An 18,118-nucleotide genomic window follows, 5' to 3' on the forward strand; every position below is an offset into this window, starting at 1 on the left:
TCTCCCTGTAGGGGCCTAGAGACCATGTCACAACCAATCTGATGACAGTATAGCTGGGATGCTGCAATGTCCAGGATCTGAATAGTAGTCCTATTACCAGCCGGCTTCACTCGTCCTAGACACTGTCACAACCAATCTGATGACAATAGCTGTCACAATTCTGATTTTACGACGGCGACTCCAAGATCGTTTTCGATAGGCCCTTGTGCCTGCCATATAGAAGAGACGGCCAAGTACGTTTACCTGTCTTCACAAGCATGGTGAGATGATAGCTCGGCCTAAGGCAGTAGTAGGCCCTGGTGTGCATGTCATCTAGAGCACAGTGAGATGTCAGGTCAGTTCAAGACAGAAGGCCCAGATGACTGCTGTGGGAGAGACAAGGCTGTGAATGTCTTCCATTGGACGTCATGGCAGGGGGGTATTGCAATAAGGGAACTTTACGTGGGAAGGGGGAGGTACGCATCCCCTGCACTCATCCCCCCATAGATCCGGCCCCTGCCCATGCAGGGGCTGGCCGCCCTAACCAGTCGGCTTAACTTTACTCTCTAATTCCTCTTACGCGGTACAAAATATTCCCGCCAAAAGACTTGTAAAACTTCTCGCCCACCAGCCTGGTTTGTCTCAGCACCGATAGAGGCGCTCTCAGTTCCGAAGTACATATATTATGCAAATGAGTAAACCTCCCTCATTTAGTTTTTTCCGGATTTCACCAAATCGCATTTTGCGAATTGTTCTCCCACTTTCATGACTTTCGACCGATTTTGTAGCTTTCTTGAAGGTTGATACGATGAATGTAATGGAGAGACGTGGTATGGTGCTCCTTGCGGGGAATTCGCACCGTGATTTGTCTACTCGTATAGCTGAGTGAGTTGACAAGGAGTGATTATAAATTCACGTTCACCGTCCACGTTCTATCTACCTTGATCTACATCCATACAATCAAAAAAATACCACAGTACGCATGTACTGTGTAGTCTGTACAATGTAGTGACCCGCTGGCCTTGGATTGGAACATGCACAGTACATCGCACCTATTATATATGCATCTAGTTTTCCCATATTGACCGTGAAATGCCCTTTGTAAACAGTTTCCATCTCTATCTACAGAAATCATTCATCCATGGAGTGCATTTCTTTGGCTTTGTGGTCATAACTCATACAGTACCTCAAAATCAAATGGGTGATGCCAATCGATGGCAGAAAATCGTGACGGATATCTATGTCATGAATGATTTTCGCTTCTTTCAATCAAATTCTATTATAGATAGTCATTTTTTGCAGGAGAATTGGCGTAAGGTTGTCAGATCTCTCGGCCTACAGGAAATCAAACCGTGGTGAGTTCAATGGTCCGTGCCAAATTTGACCAAGGCACTGGATGTCAGTACAGTTTATACATCTGTAGTGGCCAGTCTAATAATCTAAGGCTGTAATGGGGAAGTTCACCATGCTGGTTTTGTGTTGGAAGTTAAAAATCCTTTTTCAAGTTCTTGCATTGCCACTTCGTGTTCGAGTGAGATGACTTCGAGTGCTAATGCAGATAACTGAAGATCTCTTAGCCCCATCATGTTTCACAACTTAAGATGTAAGACCTTTTCAGAAACAACTGTAGAGATAGCTGAATCGGTGAGAGGAAAGGATGTCTACATCATACAGACAGGAACAAAGTAAGTTAACACAAAAATAATTGGGTAGTTTGGCATGGATTGGCCAACAGTTCAATCTTCAATGAGCCACCACATTCTTTCAGTATTGGTAGGTTTGTTTCATTACAACAATCTGCTTTGAAGCCAGTGTGTGAATACTTGCAAGCCTACACCTTTAATAGTCAAAGTTCTCCCTGCAGCCAGAGAAGCCATGCTGTACGCTTTACTGACACAATCCGTCTTTGTTTCAGAGATGTTAACAATGATGTGATGGAGTTACTAGTCCTGGCGTATGCCTGTAAGACATCTAGTGCCAGGCGTATAATTGGTGTCCTTCCCTACCTCCCTTACTGCAAGCAAAGCAAGATGAGAAAACGTGGCTGCATCGTCTCTAAGCTGCTCGCCAAAATGTTGGTCAAATCAGGTATGTCACTGGTAACTTGAGATTTGGAATCACATTGCCTGTTTCTCCTTAAAAGGCAGAAGTTTTTACTCGTGTTGGAGGGTGTCAAATAGTGTTGGACATTTTCATACTCCTCCTGTTCATCTTATTCTTAGTCTTGTTTTCATTGTAGGGATTGATCATATCATCACCATGGATCTTCACCAGAAGGAAATCCAGGGCTTCTTCGATATCTCTGTAGACAACCTCAGAGCGTCACCATTTCTTCTGCAGTATATACAAGAACAGGTAAGCCTAACTGTCACCATTCAAAGTGGTGTGGCTGACCAAGACCATACTGCCAAGTTGTTTAACCCCCCCCCCCCCCCCCCCCCACTGGGTATGGAGGTTTCATCTTGTGATTGCTTTCAATTGTTAGTGTCTGAAGACACTCCCTGATGTCCTTCTTTTGTTATAACTTCAGATCCCAGACTTCAGAAATGCTGTGATAGTTGCCAGAAATCCCAACTCAGTGAAGCGGGCTACATCTTATGCCGAGAGGCTGCGATTGGGGATTGCTGTAATTCATGGAGAGGAAAAATCCGAGTCTGAGAAAGATGATGGCAGGAACTCGCCCCCTCCTCAGGATGCTCACAGTCACACTCACCAGAGGGCGATGGGGCTCGAGATGCTGCCAGGTATCATTCCAGGTCGCTATTACATTTATTTCATTCTTTGTGTTGCGTGAGATTGGAAGTGTGCCAGTCAGGGGTGTTGTCCCGATACTACGGCAACCTCCAGGATGGCAGGGAAGGAGAATATAAGAGTAAATGAAAGGTTTTCCAATTTTGCCCTAAAAACTGAATATCTTTTCTGCTTTGCATTTTGCATGTTTCTATTAACAATTTACTACTTTTACATGTTAATTTAGCTACTTCTTTTACATCAATTCTTCCGAATGCAATGCTATGCTCAGTATTGACATTTCTTTGTCGCCAATCTCTGATATTTTGAATATAAATTTCTGAGGTGTTACAAATGCTATGTATGTCATGTATGTTTCTTATGAAAAAACTTTATATTCCAGTCATGCAGGCTAAAGAGAAACCACCAATCAATATCGTTGGTGATGTCGGCGGAAGGATTGCAATTATCGTTGACGATATGATCGACGATGTCGAGGCATTTGTCACAGCTTCTGAGGTGCTGAAGGAAAGGGGTGCTTACAAGATTTATGTGATGGCCACCCATGGCCTGTTATCCTCTGATGCGCCAAGGCTTATTGAGAATTCACCTATAGATGAGGTAGGTGTACGAAAGGGTTTTTTTATCCATAACTGCAGATTGGTGCCTGGTTGTCTCAACAGGGGGCTAATACTATCAAACTCAAGTAATATGCAACTGCCTGATCTCACAAGTCTGTCACCCATTTAGTTGAATTAGTTTGCAGTGCCTTTCCATAGTTTGAATCACATTCTGTAAAAAAAAATGTGTTCTTCAGTTAGACTTCTGCTAGTTTTACCTGTGGTTCTTATCTTGAAACCTTTGTTTTGTATAATGTTCTGTAGTTTAACCTCTTATCGGGTTTGTCCATTCACACTTCTTGATAACTCGTATTTCCCTTTGTGTGAAATAACCTGCTCACAACTTACTTTCTAGGTCGTGGTAACCAACACTGTGCCACATGACGTTCAGAAAATGCAGTGCCACAAAATAAAGACCGTCGATGTTAGCGTGATGCTGTCTGAAGCCATCCGGAGGATACATTATAATGAGTCCATGTCCTATCTCTTCAAGAATATCTCAACGGAGGATTAAACGGTTTACCTGCGGGAGAGACATGAACAACTCCTAAAATGTGCTTGCTCTTAGAATTGCTTACTGGCATTTGTAAATCCCTCTTGTCACTTGAAAATAATTTCAATAAGTGACTTGGCCTCTTGAATTTGTTTCCCACCATTCGGATAGTCTGTAGGATATGTGATTTGGGAAAAATTGTTCTGTAAATATGAAACCTCCTTGAAAGTCATTGAGTTAAACTATGTTTCGTTAAGTGTATGTTTTGTACCGAGTGTTCTGTTGTTTTGATAATCATGTTAGCAAATAGGAAACAATGTGTGCAGAAAAATCATCATTTTCCTCAAATTTGTGGTATTTAATACAAAGATGTAAATTGTGAGTGAATGTCATTTTGTTGATGATAGTGACTCAGATGACAGAGGATGAAAGATACATGAAGTGTATAAAAAAAGTGAAGACAGTGAAGACAGTATATCATGCATTTATACTCAAACCTGAAATCCAGGTCTCTGACTTGGACCTGTCAATATGTTTGTTTGTGTTCTGGTGGATGTTTAAAAAACACTAAAGATCTGTATTTACATGTAAATGTCCAGATTTGTACCTTTCAACTGCTATGCCTGTAACAAAAAGTAGCTGGATAAATTAAAATCTATTGGTTAGCTAACACACTTTCTCCTATCATGCGTAAATTAACTCTTCAACGACTGATGAATATGAATATGATTTTGGTTTTTTAGGTGGTCGTGACAAACACAGTGCCACACGATCTCCAGAAACTTCAGTGCTGCAAAATCAAGACGGTGGATATGAGTGCTTTCTTTGCTGAAGCGATCCGGCGAATATATCACGATGAACCTATGAATCGATTTCTTTCGTCGATTGATGAATAACTTTGAACACAAGAATATCTTGTATAAATTGTTTGTTTTATGCCTTTAGTATTAGATTCAGTTTATTTCAAATTAATCAAGTGATATAATGTACATGAACGTCTTGTATTTTTTTATCATCAATAAGATGTAATGCCACTTACAAAGACTTACATGCAGACAAAATGGTAAATAACTTGTTTGTGTTATGTATGATCTGGGCTAGTCTAGGTGACAGATTTGTTTGGTTTCAGGAGGGGGATCTTCTTGATAAAAGCCAGTAACTCTTTTGCACTTTGTTACATTTTCAGTTGTTATTCTCGGTTGTTTTATGGGCAGAAGCTTCTGTCCTATTATGATTTAAATGTGTTGGTTTGGGGTTGGTCAGGCTAATGCATGCTTTTATTTCATTTATCAGTGTGGGGAACTAATTATGAATTTATGCATGTGATGGCTGGAGTTAAATGTAAACTGGGTATTATCAAAAATATATAAGGCGAACTTTTGTGTTCATTGTTGAAACAGTTTGTTAGAAGGTATTGAAAAACACCAGTGAAGTTTTTTCAAGGAAATTCTGTATGATAATGTACAAATATTTTGAACAAGTTGAAAACTAACTGATTCATTATACATGTAGTTGATGAATACCAGAGACTACTGTTTGTTATATTGTTTTGCTTGTGTTGAAGACACGCAAAGTGCAAATTACTTTGTAGGTAACGACATCTGATTTGGTCTTTCGCTTCTATGCCGTCTGCTGATCTTAAAGATCAGTTGATTACATACATGTATGTAAATGCACAAGTGCACACATTCTGTTTATTTACTTGTACATGTAGATCTTTTGGTGATGAATTTCAATAAAACTATTTCTGTATGAAGATTTTTGTCCATTGTCTCTTTTTTGCCCATTCTCCAAAGCAGACAAACACAGTAGGACTGCCCGCCTCACCACACTGCTATCACTCTGCTGGAGTATGTCCTTTGCCGTAGAGAGATACCTTATTGTGTGCAAAAACATTACAGGAGTGAAAACCCCCTTCCTCACACTCGATGCCCTGGTTTCAGTCCTGAATTGGTACATTGTCCCCCTCAGGCCTCCCGATCATCATGTCACCTCTCAAAGACGGCCTAGGCTGACCCAGAACTCCAACATGGTCTCAAGTTTTGCTGTCACTTGTGAACAAGTGATGGAAAGCGGTCATTTCTACGGCATGAAAAATTATACTGGCCCCTCTCGAGAAACGTGTGGTGGTCGCCATCTGTGCTGAACTTGGGAGGAATTGTCTCAATCAGATATGGCAGGGCTGTTTATACTCAATGGAGGACATCTATTGTTTCACAATGGGGCGGATTACCAATTCCAGTGGATCGGGGTAGCTAAATCAATGTCCATGCAAATGACATTAATTTTATCATCGAAATTAGAACAGAAAATGTTGTTTGCATAGAATTTATTAAGAAATTTAGCAAATATAACATTCAGCACTAATTTCAACACTAAAATAAATAAACATTGTCAGCAGCACTGCGCTGGCTATGAGTCCAATTGTAATGCAATGTCATACAGAGCTAATGCATTATAGACCACCTTGCTTCATACAAACATTGTACAATTACATGTGTGTAAAACATTCAATGAAATTTGACAATAGTCTCTAAAGACGCTCCTTTCAATATGCCCTGCAGAGCATAAATTTGGAGGGTTTTTCAAATACATGTACAGTGTATTTGATGTTCCTACAGTAATGGCATAGTCCTATTGCACTAGTACACTGGACAGGTTCTTCAAGGTTCAGGTACCAAGGTAACTCACCGTTGATATATTCGGCATAAAACTTTTCGTTATGTTATATCTCTGTAAATATTCACACAACATTGATCCTGTTTAGCAGAGACCGTCATCATAAACAAGTTCTTGCAGTTCCCGACTGTAGTAAGACACTGGACACATCCTTTATCTAACGATCCGATGACATCTCCAGAGTAAATGTCCCACACGGTGACGTCTCCCGAGGGATGAAGACCAAGAAGACGGTCCTTGAAGATACTCAGGGACACAATCCTGTAAGACAAACAGTTTGGTTAACACCTTCAGCGCCATCGCCATCGCCATCTTCAGGGCAAGGCACGAACTTCCTGCGGCGTAGTTTTTTCATGAAGTCACCGCCATCGCTATCTTCAGGGCACGGTAGGAACTGAAAATACCGTTTGGTCTATACAGTTCCTCCCTTGCCCTGAAGATGGCGATGGCGTAGTTCTTTCATGAAGTCCATGAGACTCCGATAACCAGCTCAAAGAGGGGGGATTTGGGCCACGAGATCTACGTGGTTTGGCGCTGAAGGTGTTAATTTGAAAAATACAAAGGGGAAACCAAATACTAAAGGCAAGTGTACATTTATCATAGAAAATAACATAACTTGTTGGTCCCCAATCAACAGTAATATACCAGTTGATGCAGTCTCCTCAAATCAAGTCATCAGACATATACTTTGGTTCAGAAAGACAATGTGACTTTGGGTAGACACCCTCGTCATACTTGCCTCTTGTTTCGATCAGTTTCAAATGATATTGCACTCTTGGCTCTTCCCGACTTTGGGTTTACAATGACCAATGAAATCTCATCCTTGACTTTTGAAGACGCAAGGACTGGCAGGAAGAGAAAACCCTGAAAATAAGGACATGAAATGTATTTTATTGTTAAACACGATGAACATTCTTGCTGGATGCTTTCTGTATTTAACCCAGCTGTGACAACTTATATGATGAAGAGTAGGCCATTAGTCAGGTAAAGACATGGTTCAACCAAGGGTTAAGAAAATTCATTCTTTTCCTATTCACTATACATGTACATGCGTCATAACCAAATTAGATGGTATAAGCTGACAATGGTTTATCGAACACTTATCTCCTTACCTGCTCTTCAAATGCAGCTATACAGGAACGGACAGGAAGGATCACAGCGAACTGCACACTTGTCAAGAGGGTACCACTATTAGTGTTCCTGTCAACAGAAAAAATGAAGTCAATGCATGGGTAGTTTTGATATATCCAGTTCTCCAAACAGAGCCCGAAACATGTACTCTGCTTCAGGGCTATTTGATTCCCATTTTCAGAGTGACTTCTTCATACGACTTCTTCAAATGCAAGTTGGTTCACAAGGACATTCTCAAATCACAGATTCTGGTACACGTATGTGATTGCTAGGCTACTGCTTTAGAAGTAAAAGACTTGTTTCGTGTCTGCATTGAAAAACTTACCATAGATATGCAGTATTACTGCTTGTACTCAGCACAAGAGAAGGGATGGTCGGGATGGCTACTAAAGAGTTGAGATGACCAGAGACTCTTGGGAATATCACATGTGCATCAATTAACGTGTAGTCTTCATTGAAGGTAAACTTCCTCAAGACACTGATGCCTCTGGCACTTGTACTCATGATCAGTTCTAACTCACTCTGGACAATGCAGTGAATGGATGGACTGAAAAGAGCAATCACTCTGACACTCAATCAACCAATCATCCAATTGAAAGCGCAAAAATAGATAGTCAAGTACTTCATCTAGTTAAATGTAACCAACAAAATGTTGTCATTATCTCTGCTTTGGTGTAAAAGAACTTTGAATGTTACCTTTCTTCGGTTGTTTTCACAGTCATCTCACACAAGTTCCCAAGGGTTTCCAGCTTATTTCCTCGGATATCACATGCGAATATTCTAGCAGAACAGGATTGGTCTGACTGACTCAGAACAGCAAAGGCTATGGTACTCCTTCTGGGGAAGGCATGAACACTCTTGGTGGACAAGTCCTGAGTGAAAGATAAATAACTGTCATTGATTGAAGAAAAGCAAATGTTTATAAGATACTTTGTACATAAAATTCCATTCTGATTTGGAAATGTGGTAGATTTTATCCATTTCCAAGTATTCACATGATTAAGAATGACTGATATATAACATTATTCTTGACTTTGGTGAAGACTTGGGAAGTCTGATGACAATACATTCCTCCAACCATACACAGAAGCGACAATAATGTCTAATCTGCACTCAAAGTGTTAATGTAGGGTTGGAATTGGGGTGGCCAAGGGGCCTCTGGGAAAGAGAACTCTCAGCTAATCTTGAACAGCCCCTAAAACACTTACCATTTCTGACTTCCACTGGCACAACAGAAACCATTGATTATCACGGTGAAGAATGACCTGGACTTGATCACTGCTGCATACTACAAGATAGGGAATTTTGCTGGATCTGGTCTCGACAATACCTGCAGTCATTGCATGCACAGGATTTGAACATTTACAGTGCCTAATTGGGATGCAATCCACCAATCGTAGCCGGTCATTTTTCTGGTGCTTGCAAGTCTGGGCCACATCAGTTGAAACAACTGACACATGACAAAACTGTGTTTCTCCCTCACTGACAGCACAAGGTTCAGATAAAAAAATTTGACTTGAACCTCTCAAACAGTTCTTAGTATCCTGACAACTTGTTTTTCCAGAGCAAAAGTTTGAATCACCACACATATCATCTCTGTTTGACTTGGCTTGAATACTTTGGCTAGAATTGAAAGTCGCGGACTTGCCACTGTCACTGAGTTTTCTAAGTTTGCCTCTGCCATTTTCCTTGTCAGGAAGATTAGAGGCCCTGGACTTAGCACTGAGTTTTCTAAGTTTCTCAGTTCCAAATTCCTCATCGGGAAGACTGAAATCTCTGGAATTCAGGACAGGCGTGCTCGGAAAGATGGGAAAGAAAGATCTGTCATCCTGACTTGAGGACTGAGACTCAATCAAGTCCTGGCTACAAGGCTCAAACAAGTCAGACTCAGAATCCCATGTATCCTCTTGGAGGTTGCAGCTCACTGACTCAGCTGGTGCACCACTACACTGAGAGTGAGAGCTGGGCGACTCTTTTGACTGGCTGGATGAATCAAGATAACTGTCATTGATAATACTCCCAGAAGTAGTTCCACTAAAAGTCTGAATCTCTAAACTTGGATTCGCAACAGAATCTTTTAAAACAGACCAGTGACCATGTTTCTTTTTTCGGCCACGGCGCTTGATAGAACATAACGAATCCTCGGACAATGCACTTGAACTAGATTCCTGGGTTGCGGAAGTTTCTGGAACAGTGAGAGAATCCTGACTATTCTTGGTACCTAGATTCTGGTTTGTAATGAAGTCTTTAGATTTGCCAGAATCAGCTGAGCTCAAGGGATTTTTGCCATGTCCCTCCTTAGCCTCTGACACAGGAGTTATCCTGGCCACCTTGCAGATCCTTTTCGACACATAATTTCGATCATCATTGAACAGTTTTTCAGTTGTGTTTTCTGTGACCAGGCATTTATCACAGTCTGCATGACTCAGTTCCAAAACAACTGGATTTTCAATAAAACATGTAGTGTGTTTGACATCTAAGTGTCTATCTGAAATACTTTTATTGGCAGGCACAGATCTAGAAGGCGAACTATGACTTAAGGAACAAATGTTTTGAGGAGGTGACACAATATGTTTTCTGTCTCTCTGCCCGTCCACCAGGGGTTCTGCAAAAGTAAGTCTTGATCTCTTCTTGGTCTGGCGAATGCTGCCTTTGGACAACTCTGTTCCATCATCATTGCTGACAGTGGAAATCTCTTTTAGTTTATCTTTGACATGCTTCCTTCTTTCAGCTGCTTTATCGCTTCTCTGAAATATTGAGAGATCAGATTCTCAACTGGTGTACATGAATTTGATTATAAAACAGGGCTTACATGACAGGCTATTGGCCTTGTACATAAATAGAGATAAAAGTTGAGTCATTTGGGAACAAACTATGCAACCTAGGTTTTTGCCCGAGTGACTAAATAAATCAATGTCTTCATTTGTAGTTGTGTGCAACTTGATATTTTATCTGTGCTTCTGAAGGTGAACTATGATCCCTCCCTTGGTGTTTACTTTTGTTTTTGGCTTTCAATAAACAGGTATTACTCACCTGCAATTTCTTTTTTCTCTCTTCATATTCTCTCTCCAGTCGTTCTATTTCCCTTCTAACCTGGAGTCATAGATAAACTGTATTAAGAAATAAGCAAACAAGATAGCATGGCCATGCATGGATGGTCGTTTAAACCAACCTGCTAAGAGAGTGAGAATGGGAGAATGTTAGTGAATTACATTAGCCAGATCTACTTACTACTAGGCCTAGCCTAGGGCTAGGCAAAGAATGGTAGGCGTACGGGGTGGCTGTGACAGAATAAAGTCTATGTCTCAGAGTCATGGCACTCTCAGTCAACAATAGCTGTGGTTACGGATGAGCTAGATCACATACGGTCCTACATAGTGCATTAGTACAGTTACAGTATGTACTGTACTTTGTAGTGTACTGCATGCATGTACTGTATATATCATATTGTATGCAGGGGTTTTGAACCTCAAATATTGGCACTAAAAAGCAAATTGCGAAACACTCCAAAGTCAGAATTCAACGAAGTAAGACTTTTTGAAGAATATACCTCTGCCTTATTCATTTTTGCACCCTACTAAAACTTTGAAATGTAGAGGAAATTAGTAATTTGGATTTATTTCGATGCAAAATTTGACAAGTTTTGTTTTCGCCGCCATTGCAATTGCGCCTGCGCATTGACCGAAAATAGCAAATATTTGTCTCTGCACATGCGTGATTTAGAACATCCGGTTTGGTGTGTTTGTGAAAAAATATTCATTGTGTCGTCTATTTTGCCCAATAACGCCACTAATAATTACTTGATTTACTTGAATAAGGTGTAGAAAGGATAAGTTGATAATGTAAAAGTCATGGAAGCGGCCGTTACAATGGGAATATGTGATCATTGGACATGAACCCTGTTTTACTGTGGCTTTGGCTTTGCCTTTGAGCCTTGAGGCTTGACATGGCATCTGCAGCTGCTAGTGCCTCAGCATCCACCAGCTTTTCTCCTCCCAGTTCCCCCCAAGTTGCGACAAATAAAGCCTACGATTATCTGTTGAAGTTCCTGCTAGTCGGTGATAGTGATGTAGGAAAGGAAGAGATTTTAGGAGGTCTCGAGGATGGGGCCTCCGAGTCACCGTATGGCTACTCGATGAACTGTGGTAGGTATCCGATGACACGTCCTTTAGTTATGCTGTCTGTTTTGGTGTACACCATTGTGGCACGTGACATCCATGAGAAAATTACCAGTGGTCCCATTAAATGTCACATTACACCACCACACAGCGTGTAGTGTAGACTGTAATGTGACATTTAATGTGATCACTGGTCTGTCATCTTCTCGATGATGTACCACAATGGTGTACACCGCTAGTGTGTGAAATGCAGTAAAAAGTAACTTTATTGACGAAAATGTGCCCATAGTACAATGTAGATTACTTTAAGGAGGTGGGAATCTGACCCAAGTGTATTAACGTGCAAGCCTACAAGATGACTCGTACGTGGAAACATACATTTACATCGTACCCTGGTACATTGTACTTGGACTTGTCTGTCCCATGCCCCTGGTGCACTGTTCACGCACAGTCACAGTGTGAGATATACAAAATATTTCTGTGTCTCATTGACTGATGTTATTACATGTATGGATTTGTGGCGACCCATTGTGTCATAATTGCACTACCTCAACACTCCATGAACAAGTTTATTGTTGTTGAAACCATCATTAGCACATTATTGTATGAGTTTCAGGAATGACTCAATCATTTCAAACTACCACTGAAGGTGTTGAAAGTACTATAATGTACTTTAACAAAGTGGTCTCAAGTGCAAAATTATTCACAAATTAATACTTATTGTCTGAGATGTGCTTAGTGTTTGTTTATGATAGTACATGTATACAGTTTTCTTTATGGGGACACTGTTGGATATCCAACTACATGTATATACTATAAAGGTTCTAAATGATACAAAAAGGTGATGATAATGATGGTGTCTAATTGAAGATGATGACAATGGTAATGATAAAGTCACCATGCCACTGCCATCCTTTAAAAGTTGGTGAATTCCTTGAATGAATCTTGTTATATGTAAATTGCTTTGCAGGTGGACTATAAAACATTTTTCCTGCCATGTTTCTCACTTCTTTCATGTGCAGTTGGTGAACTATCCTACACATGTATTCTGACACGCAAGAAACTCGAATGCTGGTTGAAATTTTCTATCTACCTGTAGCAATACTAGGAATGTTCTTCATCACATCCTGAAGAGCCAGTCACTGTACTATCAACCACTATGTTTGTTTGAAATATTTTGCTAAGGAAATGATCTTTTTGTAATGATCTATTTGCAATGGGTCCTGGATACTGGCCCTGAATTCCATTCAATATCAAATACTCATGATTTTCTAACGTTCTTTATAAAAAAAGGTTCAGATAAAGAACGTTACCAGGTACTTAGTCTACTCTTAGCAGTACCTTACAGATCAGCAATCTCACCTCGCGAATGAAGGATGATGAGGCCTCGGGGATCAGTGGCCTTGTGGTAAGAGCACTGGGCTCATAGCAGGATGTCGTGGGTACGACTCTCAGGATTACCGCCGCTTCATCTATGTATCCTTTGGGAAGCCGCAAGGCACTAACCCTTCTTGCTTCTTTTTTTAGGTATTGACTATAAAACTACGACCATACTTTTGGATGGAAAACGAGTCAAACTCCAACTCTGGTAAGTACTTCACAACCTGTCTACACACAAGTCATTTGTTGGTCCAACAGGCCTGTTTGTCTAAGTGAAGCTAATGATTGGTAGAGTAGCCAATTGAAATTGCTAGAAGGTGCAGTGAGAACTCTTCAGGGCTCATATGTAGTCAGAATACTGACTAAATTTTCACAAAGGTGGCGCTTGACTGTCTTCATCTTATGTTGACATGCTCAATTCCTCACCCTACTTCACGATTGTCTCTTGTATAACATGGCATAAAGTCTTGTGGGAATTTCTCCCCTTTCAACAGTTCCCTGCCTGCTGTTGTCACTGGATACCCCACCAGTGCATTAAATGACCAGATCAATACAATGATGAGTCAGTTTCCTTTGTTACTGATGAATAAGTTACGTAATCGCGTAATGAATTTGCATTAACTGATTTGGTACACTAATTACCAGTTACATGAAAGATGTGCTGTGACTGTGACTCGTGTGGTTGGATGCTGATTATTTCTGATATCATGCAACTCCAAGAACTGTACTGTGTCTGCTGACATTTTCAGATGTATCTTGAACTATCCTCGACAGTCTCTATACCATTCCCTTAATAGTCTGGTTGTAATTTCTCCATGCTTTTGACAATTGCTTTGAAGTCGCTGCACATACATACCAATACATTGATCCTCTATCAGAATTCAGATGAGTCACCTTCTGCTGTTATCTGGAGTGATCTGAAGGATGGCTAATCGAAAACAGTTTGTAAACACAGATTTGCATGGATGCAAACGTCATCATTGACTCTTCATGCAAGAGAGGTTATCAGTGATGCAGGAAACCAGTTTGAGCCTGGGGATATAATCGTACTTAAGTCTGTGGTCGAGGGAATTAAATTGGAAGCTCCATCAACTGACAGAATTGGAATTTTGTGGTATCTGGCTGGATTTGTCCTTCCTCCTACTATTATTGATTAGCGGTCATATCATCATCCATGCATCCAGTAAAGTGGAGGTTGTTAGTCATAGTTCAGAACCAATCCAGAATGCGGTTTATTGTATACCGGGTATAAGACTACAAGTCGTTACTTTTGTTTTATGGGACAATTGACGGGGTAAAGGGAAGGAAGATTTTGTAGATGACATTCGGTCTTTGTCATTTGTCTGTTTCATTTACTGACTGATGCAACAACTGAAGCGATGATGGTTGCCTGACTTGCAGTTTCATTAATCGATATGTTGGAGCTATTCACAATATTAGGATTACTCGAGTCCCATTTCATTGATATCGAGTTGTACAATGTACACGGTCATATTCATAGTAAATTGATCGATTACGGGAAACCATCAATCAATTCTGAAACAAATCATGATGAACACATCCTGATAGTGATATGTGTGGACAGGACATTAATCAATGTATCAATCACTCACATTGATCACTTGATGATGTAGTCATGCAATGAGCAGAATGAAACTTGTCATGATTACAAGAGCTGTAATTAATGTTGAAACAGTTTTGTGCATATGATCGCATGATCTGTCCTGTTGCTGTCATTCTGAAAGATTACCTAGGGCAGACTCTTAAAGACTGTTCCTGACACGATGATTGATGTGACAGTGCTTGGGAATGTGGGAAAGGGCTTTCCGAGTACTATTCTACCAGCCTGTTGGGCTTCTGTGCTAAAAAGAGGCTGCAATGTACATCAGCCCTCTCAGTCTCAACTTGGAGGGAAAATGCCATGTTTTACTAGACCCTCTACTGTCATTCGCGAATTCCATATTGAAATATCAGTCCAGGTCACCAGCACACAATCATTGTGACAAGTCAATCACCCCATCTCCCGTATGAGAACTAATAAAGCATTTTAACTTCATCCTATTACATGTATTAAGTGAGTTAGGGACATCATTGCTGTGTATAACATGTATTATTAAGCCAGTTCTTGTCATTTTAGGGATACGTCTGGTCAGGGTAGATTCTGCACAATCTTCCGGTCGTACTCGCGAGGGGCACAAGGTATCTTGTTGGTTTATGACATCACGAATAAATGGTCATTCGATGGTATTGACAGATGGATTAAGGAGATTGATGAGGTAAGACTTGAACTGGCTGATATTCTGCTTAGGCTTGAGTGATCATACATGTATGCTGTGTGCCGGTTTGGCACAAAATATTTGGTAAGAGGTGTGGCCTAATAATGATAATAAATTAAGCAGTTGAAGTACAATGTAAAGTAACAAGTCCAAGATCACCATCAAGCCAGCTTACCATAATACCAACGTCATTCTATGTATCTAAATTTCAAATTATATGTTTCAGCATGCACCTGGAGTGCCCAAGATACTGGTTGGTAACCGGCTCCACCTGGCATTTAAGCGGCAAGTTAGCGAGATGTCAGCAGAAACCTATGCCAACAAGAATGATATGGCCTTCTTTGAGGTCAGCCCACTATGTGACTTTAATGTTATTGAGTCGTTTGCTGAGTTATCTCGGTTAGCGTTGAAGAGGAACGGACTCAGTCGGGCCTGGGGTCCAAATAAAGGTAAGTTGAAATGCAGCCATAGTCAGGACCATTGGGGCTCTGCAGCACCGTGATGGAAACGGCATGGATGAAGATGTACTGGAAAGAGAAAGATATGTCTCTGCTCTTACATGCATAAGTAATTTGAGTTAACTGCCATCTTAGATTCGGGTACAGACACTCTTCAGATTGGACAAAAGCCAAAGCTTCAGTATTCTTGCTTCCAATTCATTTTTCCTTTTCATCATTTGTAGTACTCAGCCTGCAGGAGATCTGTTGCCATACAATCGTGAACCGCACCACAATCTACGGCATTGAACAGCTGCCATTACCGACTTCGGTCAAATCATATCTAAAGTCTTACTCAATGACGAACAAAACACGAGCGAGGATGCAGAGTTTCATGCATCGGGACAAACACAAGAAGACAACAAAAATCATGAATCCGAACGACTCCCCTCCAATGAACTGTCGAAAGAGCTGCTTGCTAAGCTAGCAGTGTAGTATTATCAAGTATTGGAGGGTTGGGGTTTGGTGGGATTTGTCTTTATCTCAAGTGTGCTGGAATGGTCAGTCAATTTCCTGTTACCCTGTACTAGGTAACTGAGTGTTCAGACAACTCAGGGGTGTCCTTTAAAATCATGGGTTTTCTTGCTGTAGACCCTGTAAAAATCCTTTTAAGAGGAATTTGGAATTTGAAATTTTGTTCGTAATAACTTTAAAACTGAATCTTGAAATTTTTTTCAAATGGGTGAACAGTTGTTGAAAGGCAGGGCTACAGAAAATGTCACTGGGTGAAATATTTTACAAGTTCAGGAGGTTTGAATCGTTAACTGTTGGATGCTCTTGCCTGCCTTAGCTAAAGCTTATCACTGCCACGGGATGAGGCTGGAATCTTCGATAGTCGATAGCTGTAAATGATGTTAGATTATTATTAGCGGGCAGCTCTTTTGGATCACTGACCTATTGTTATGTAATTCATATATAGCGTTTTCTCCAGAGGGGGACAGGGATGGGAAGAGGGGCAGGGAGATGGGGGACATGTCCTCTCCAATTATTCAAATTCAATGGATGTCACTCTTTACTTTGAATTTCTTTTTCCCCCTCTGATTCAACCCTGATAGAAACTCTGAGATGTCATGTAGATTCAGTTGGTCACTGTGTATTGAGTTTGTATATAATATAAACCAGTCTAGGTGTAGTATTTACCCCAAGATATCACAGCTACAGTGAGACAGCCGTACATATACCTGTAATGGGGTCAAGCTGTGATTGTATTCAGTATGATGTCATGTGGGATTTGAAATGTTTTATACCACCGTACTTGAACAGGGCAGAGACAAAGCTAAATAAGGTAAAGTATTTATTTATGAGACATATTCTTATAATTATTATAATAAGCTATCACTATTACTACTTGTCAATCTATGATACATGTGTGATTGTGAATCATGTGGAGAAAAAGGAGTGTCACATGTTCCTCAACATCTAGGCAAATTCTGGTGGATCTACATGTACATGTATAAAAAACTTAGGTGTATGAATATTTCACCAGTTTTCAATGAATATGATCAATACAGATTTAGGAGGTAAGCAATAAGTTTAAATTTTATATCTTTTTATATATGTAGTGGAAACATGTAATTTTATCATCTAGTGGTGTGTTTTCTATCAGTTTTGAGTTGGTTATTATGGTTTTTCGATTCTCATTCTGAAGTATATAGGACTAAGGAAAAGAATCGGCATACTTATTTGGTCACAAGACATTTCTCTGTGAGCTTGCATTGATAGGGTTGTATCATAGTCTTATGGACATATTTCTCTTTTGACCTTTGCCCCGAGAGCCAGTACTTCATTGGAGAGCCAATCATGTGCCTTCTAGTGTTATGATGTCTCCTCACAATTTCCATAAAATATAATCTTATAACTTCAATATCTTAAACCTATCATTTCCTTTGACTTGAAGTTAGTTTCAAGTCTTAGTTGGTTAGACTATCTGTGCATTGATATTTCAGCCTTTGATCAGAAACATCAGGTTTCGGTCCGTTTGAAATTGGTAACAACTCGACCATCAATATGATTAAGAAGTATTATTGTGCTTGTGTCTACTTATGTGTGTAATTATAGGCTTGGCTCAATGATGTTATTCCTATCTCTCAAAGACAATTACGGTCATTGTCTTATTTGCTTTTGTCTGCTATCGTAAAGCTTTAGTTGACGGGTTATTATGGATGCTGATACCTTATTGCTTTGAGGACTGTGTCTTCTGAGTGCCTGATTTACG

At 40.3% G+C, this 18,118-nt stretch overlaps 3 protein-coding genes across 3 annotated transcripts; 2 read left to right on the forward strand and 1 right to left on the reverse strand.

Moving 5' to 3' along the window:
• Positions 1 to 703: 703 nt before the first annotated feature.
• LOC135484457 (phosphoribosyl pyrophosphate synthase-associated protein 2-like) lies at positions 704 to 5,578 on the forward strand. The gene is made up of 8 exons (XM_064765945.1): positions 704 to 864; positions 1,282 to 1,334; positions 1,598 to 1,664; positions 1,895 to 2,067; positions 2,219 to 2,334; positions 2,510 to 2,735; positions 3,113 to 3,330; positions 3,685 to 5,578. The coding sequence occupies exons 1-8, from the start codon at positions 788 to 790 to the stop codon at positions 3,841 to 3,843; spliced, it is 1,089 nt and encodes a 362-aa protein (XP_064622015.1). The 5' UTR covers positions 704 to 787; the 3' UTR covers positions 3,844 to 5,578.
• Positions 5,579 to 6,136: 558 nt separating this feature from the next.
• Positions 6,137 to 11,348, reverse strand: LOC135484451 (uncharacterized). Its single transcript, XM_064765932.1, has 8 exons — positions 11,183 to 11,348; positions 10,666 to 10,725; positions 8,841 to 10,379; positions 8,329 to 8,504; positions 7,958 to 8,179; positions 7,614 to 7,701; positions 7,241 to 7,365; positions 6,137 to 6,762 (listed from the first exon to the last, which is right to left on the reverse strand). Exons 1-8 carry the CDS (start codon positions 11,195 to 11,197, stop codon positions 6,543 to 6,545), a joined length of 2,445 nt encoding a protein of 814 aa, XP_064622002.1. The 5' UTR covers positions 11,198 to 11,348; the 3' UTR covers positions 6,137 to 6,542.
• Positions 11,349 to 11,356: 8 nt separating this feature from the next.
• On the forward strand, positions 11,357 to 17,859 carry LOC135484460 (ras-related protein Rab-40B-like). The gene is made up of 5 exons (XM_064765961.1): positions 11,357 to 11,777; positions 13,278 to 13,338; positions 15,268 to 15,406; positions 15,633 to 15,855; positions 16,089 to 17,859. The coding sequence occupies exons 1-5, from the start codon at positions 11,579 to 11,581 to the stop codon at positions 16,328 to 16,330; spliced, it is 864 nt and encodes a 287-aa protein (XP_064622031.1). The 5' UTR covers positions 11,357 to 11,578; the 3' UTR covers positions 16,331 to 17,859.
• Positions 17,860 to 18,118: the final 259 nt, after the last annotated feature.

Source organism: Lineus longissimus, chromosome 1, assembly GCF_910592395.1.
Source record: "Lineus longissimus chromosome 1, tnLinLong1.2, whole genome shotgun sequence".
NCBI lineage: Eukaryota > Metazoa > Nemertea > Pilidiophora > Heteronemertea > Lineidae > Lineus > Lineus longissimus.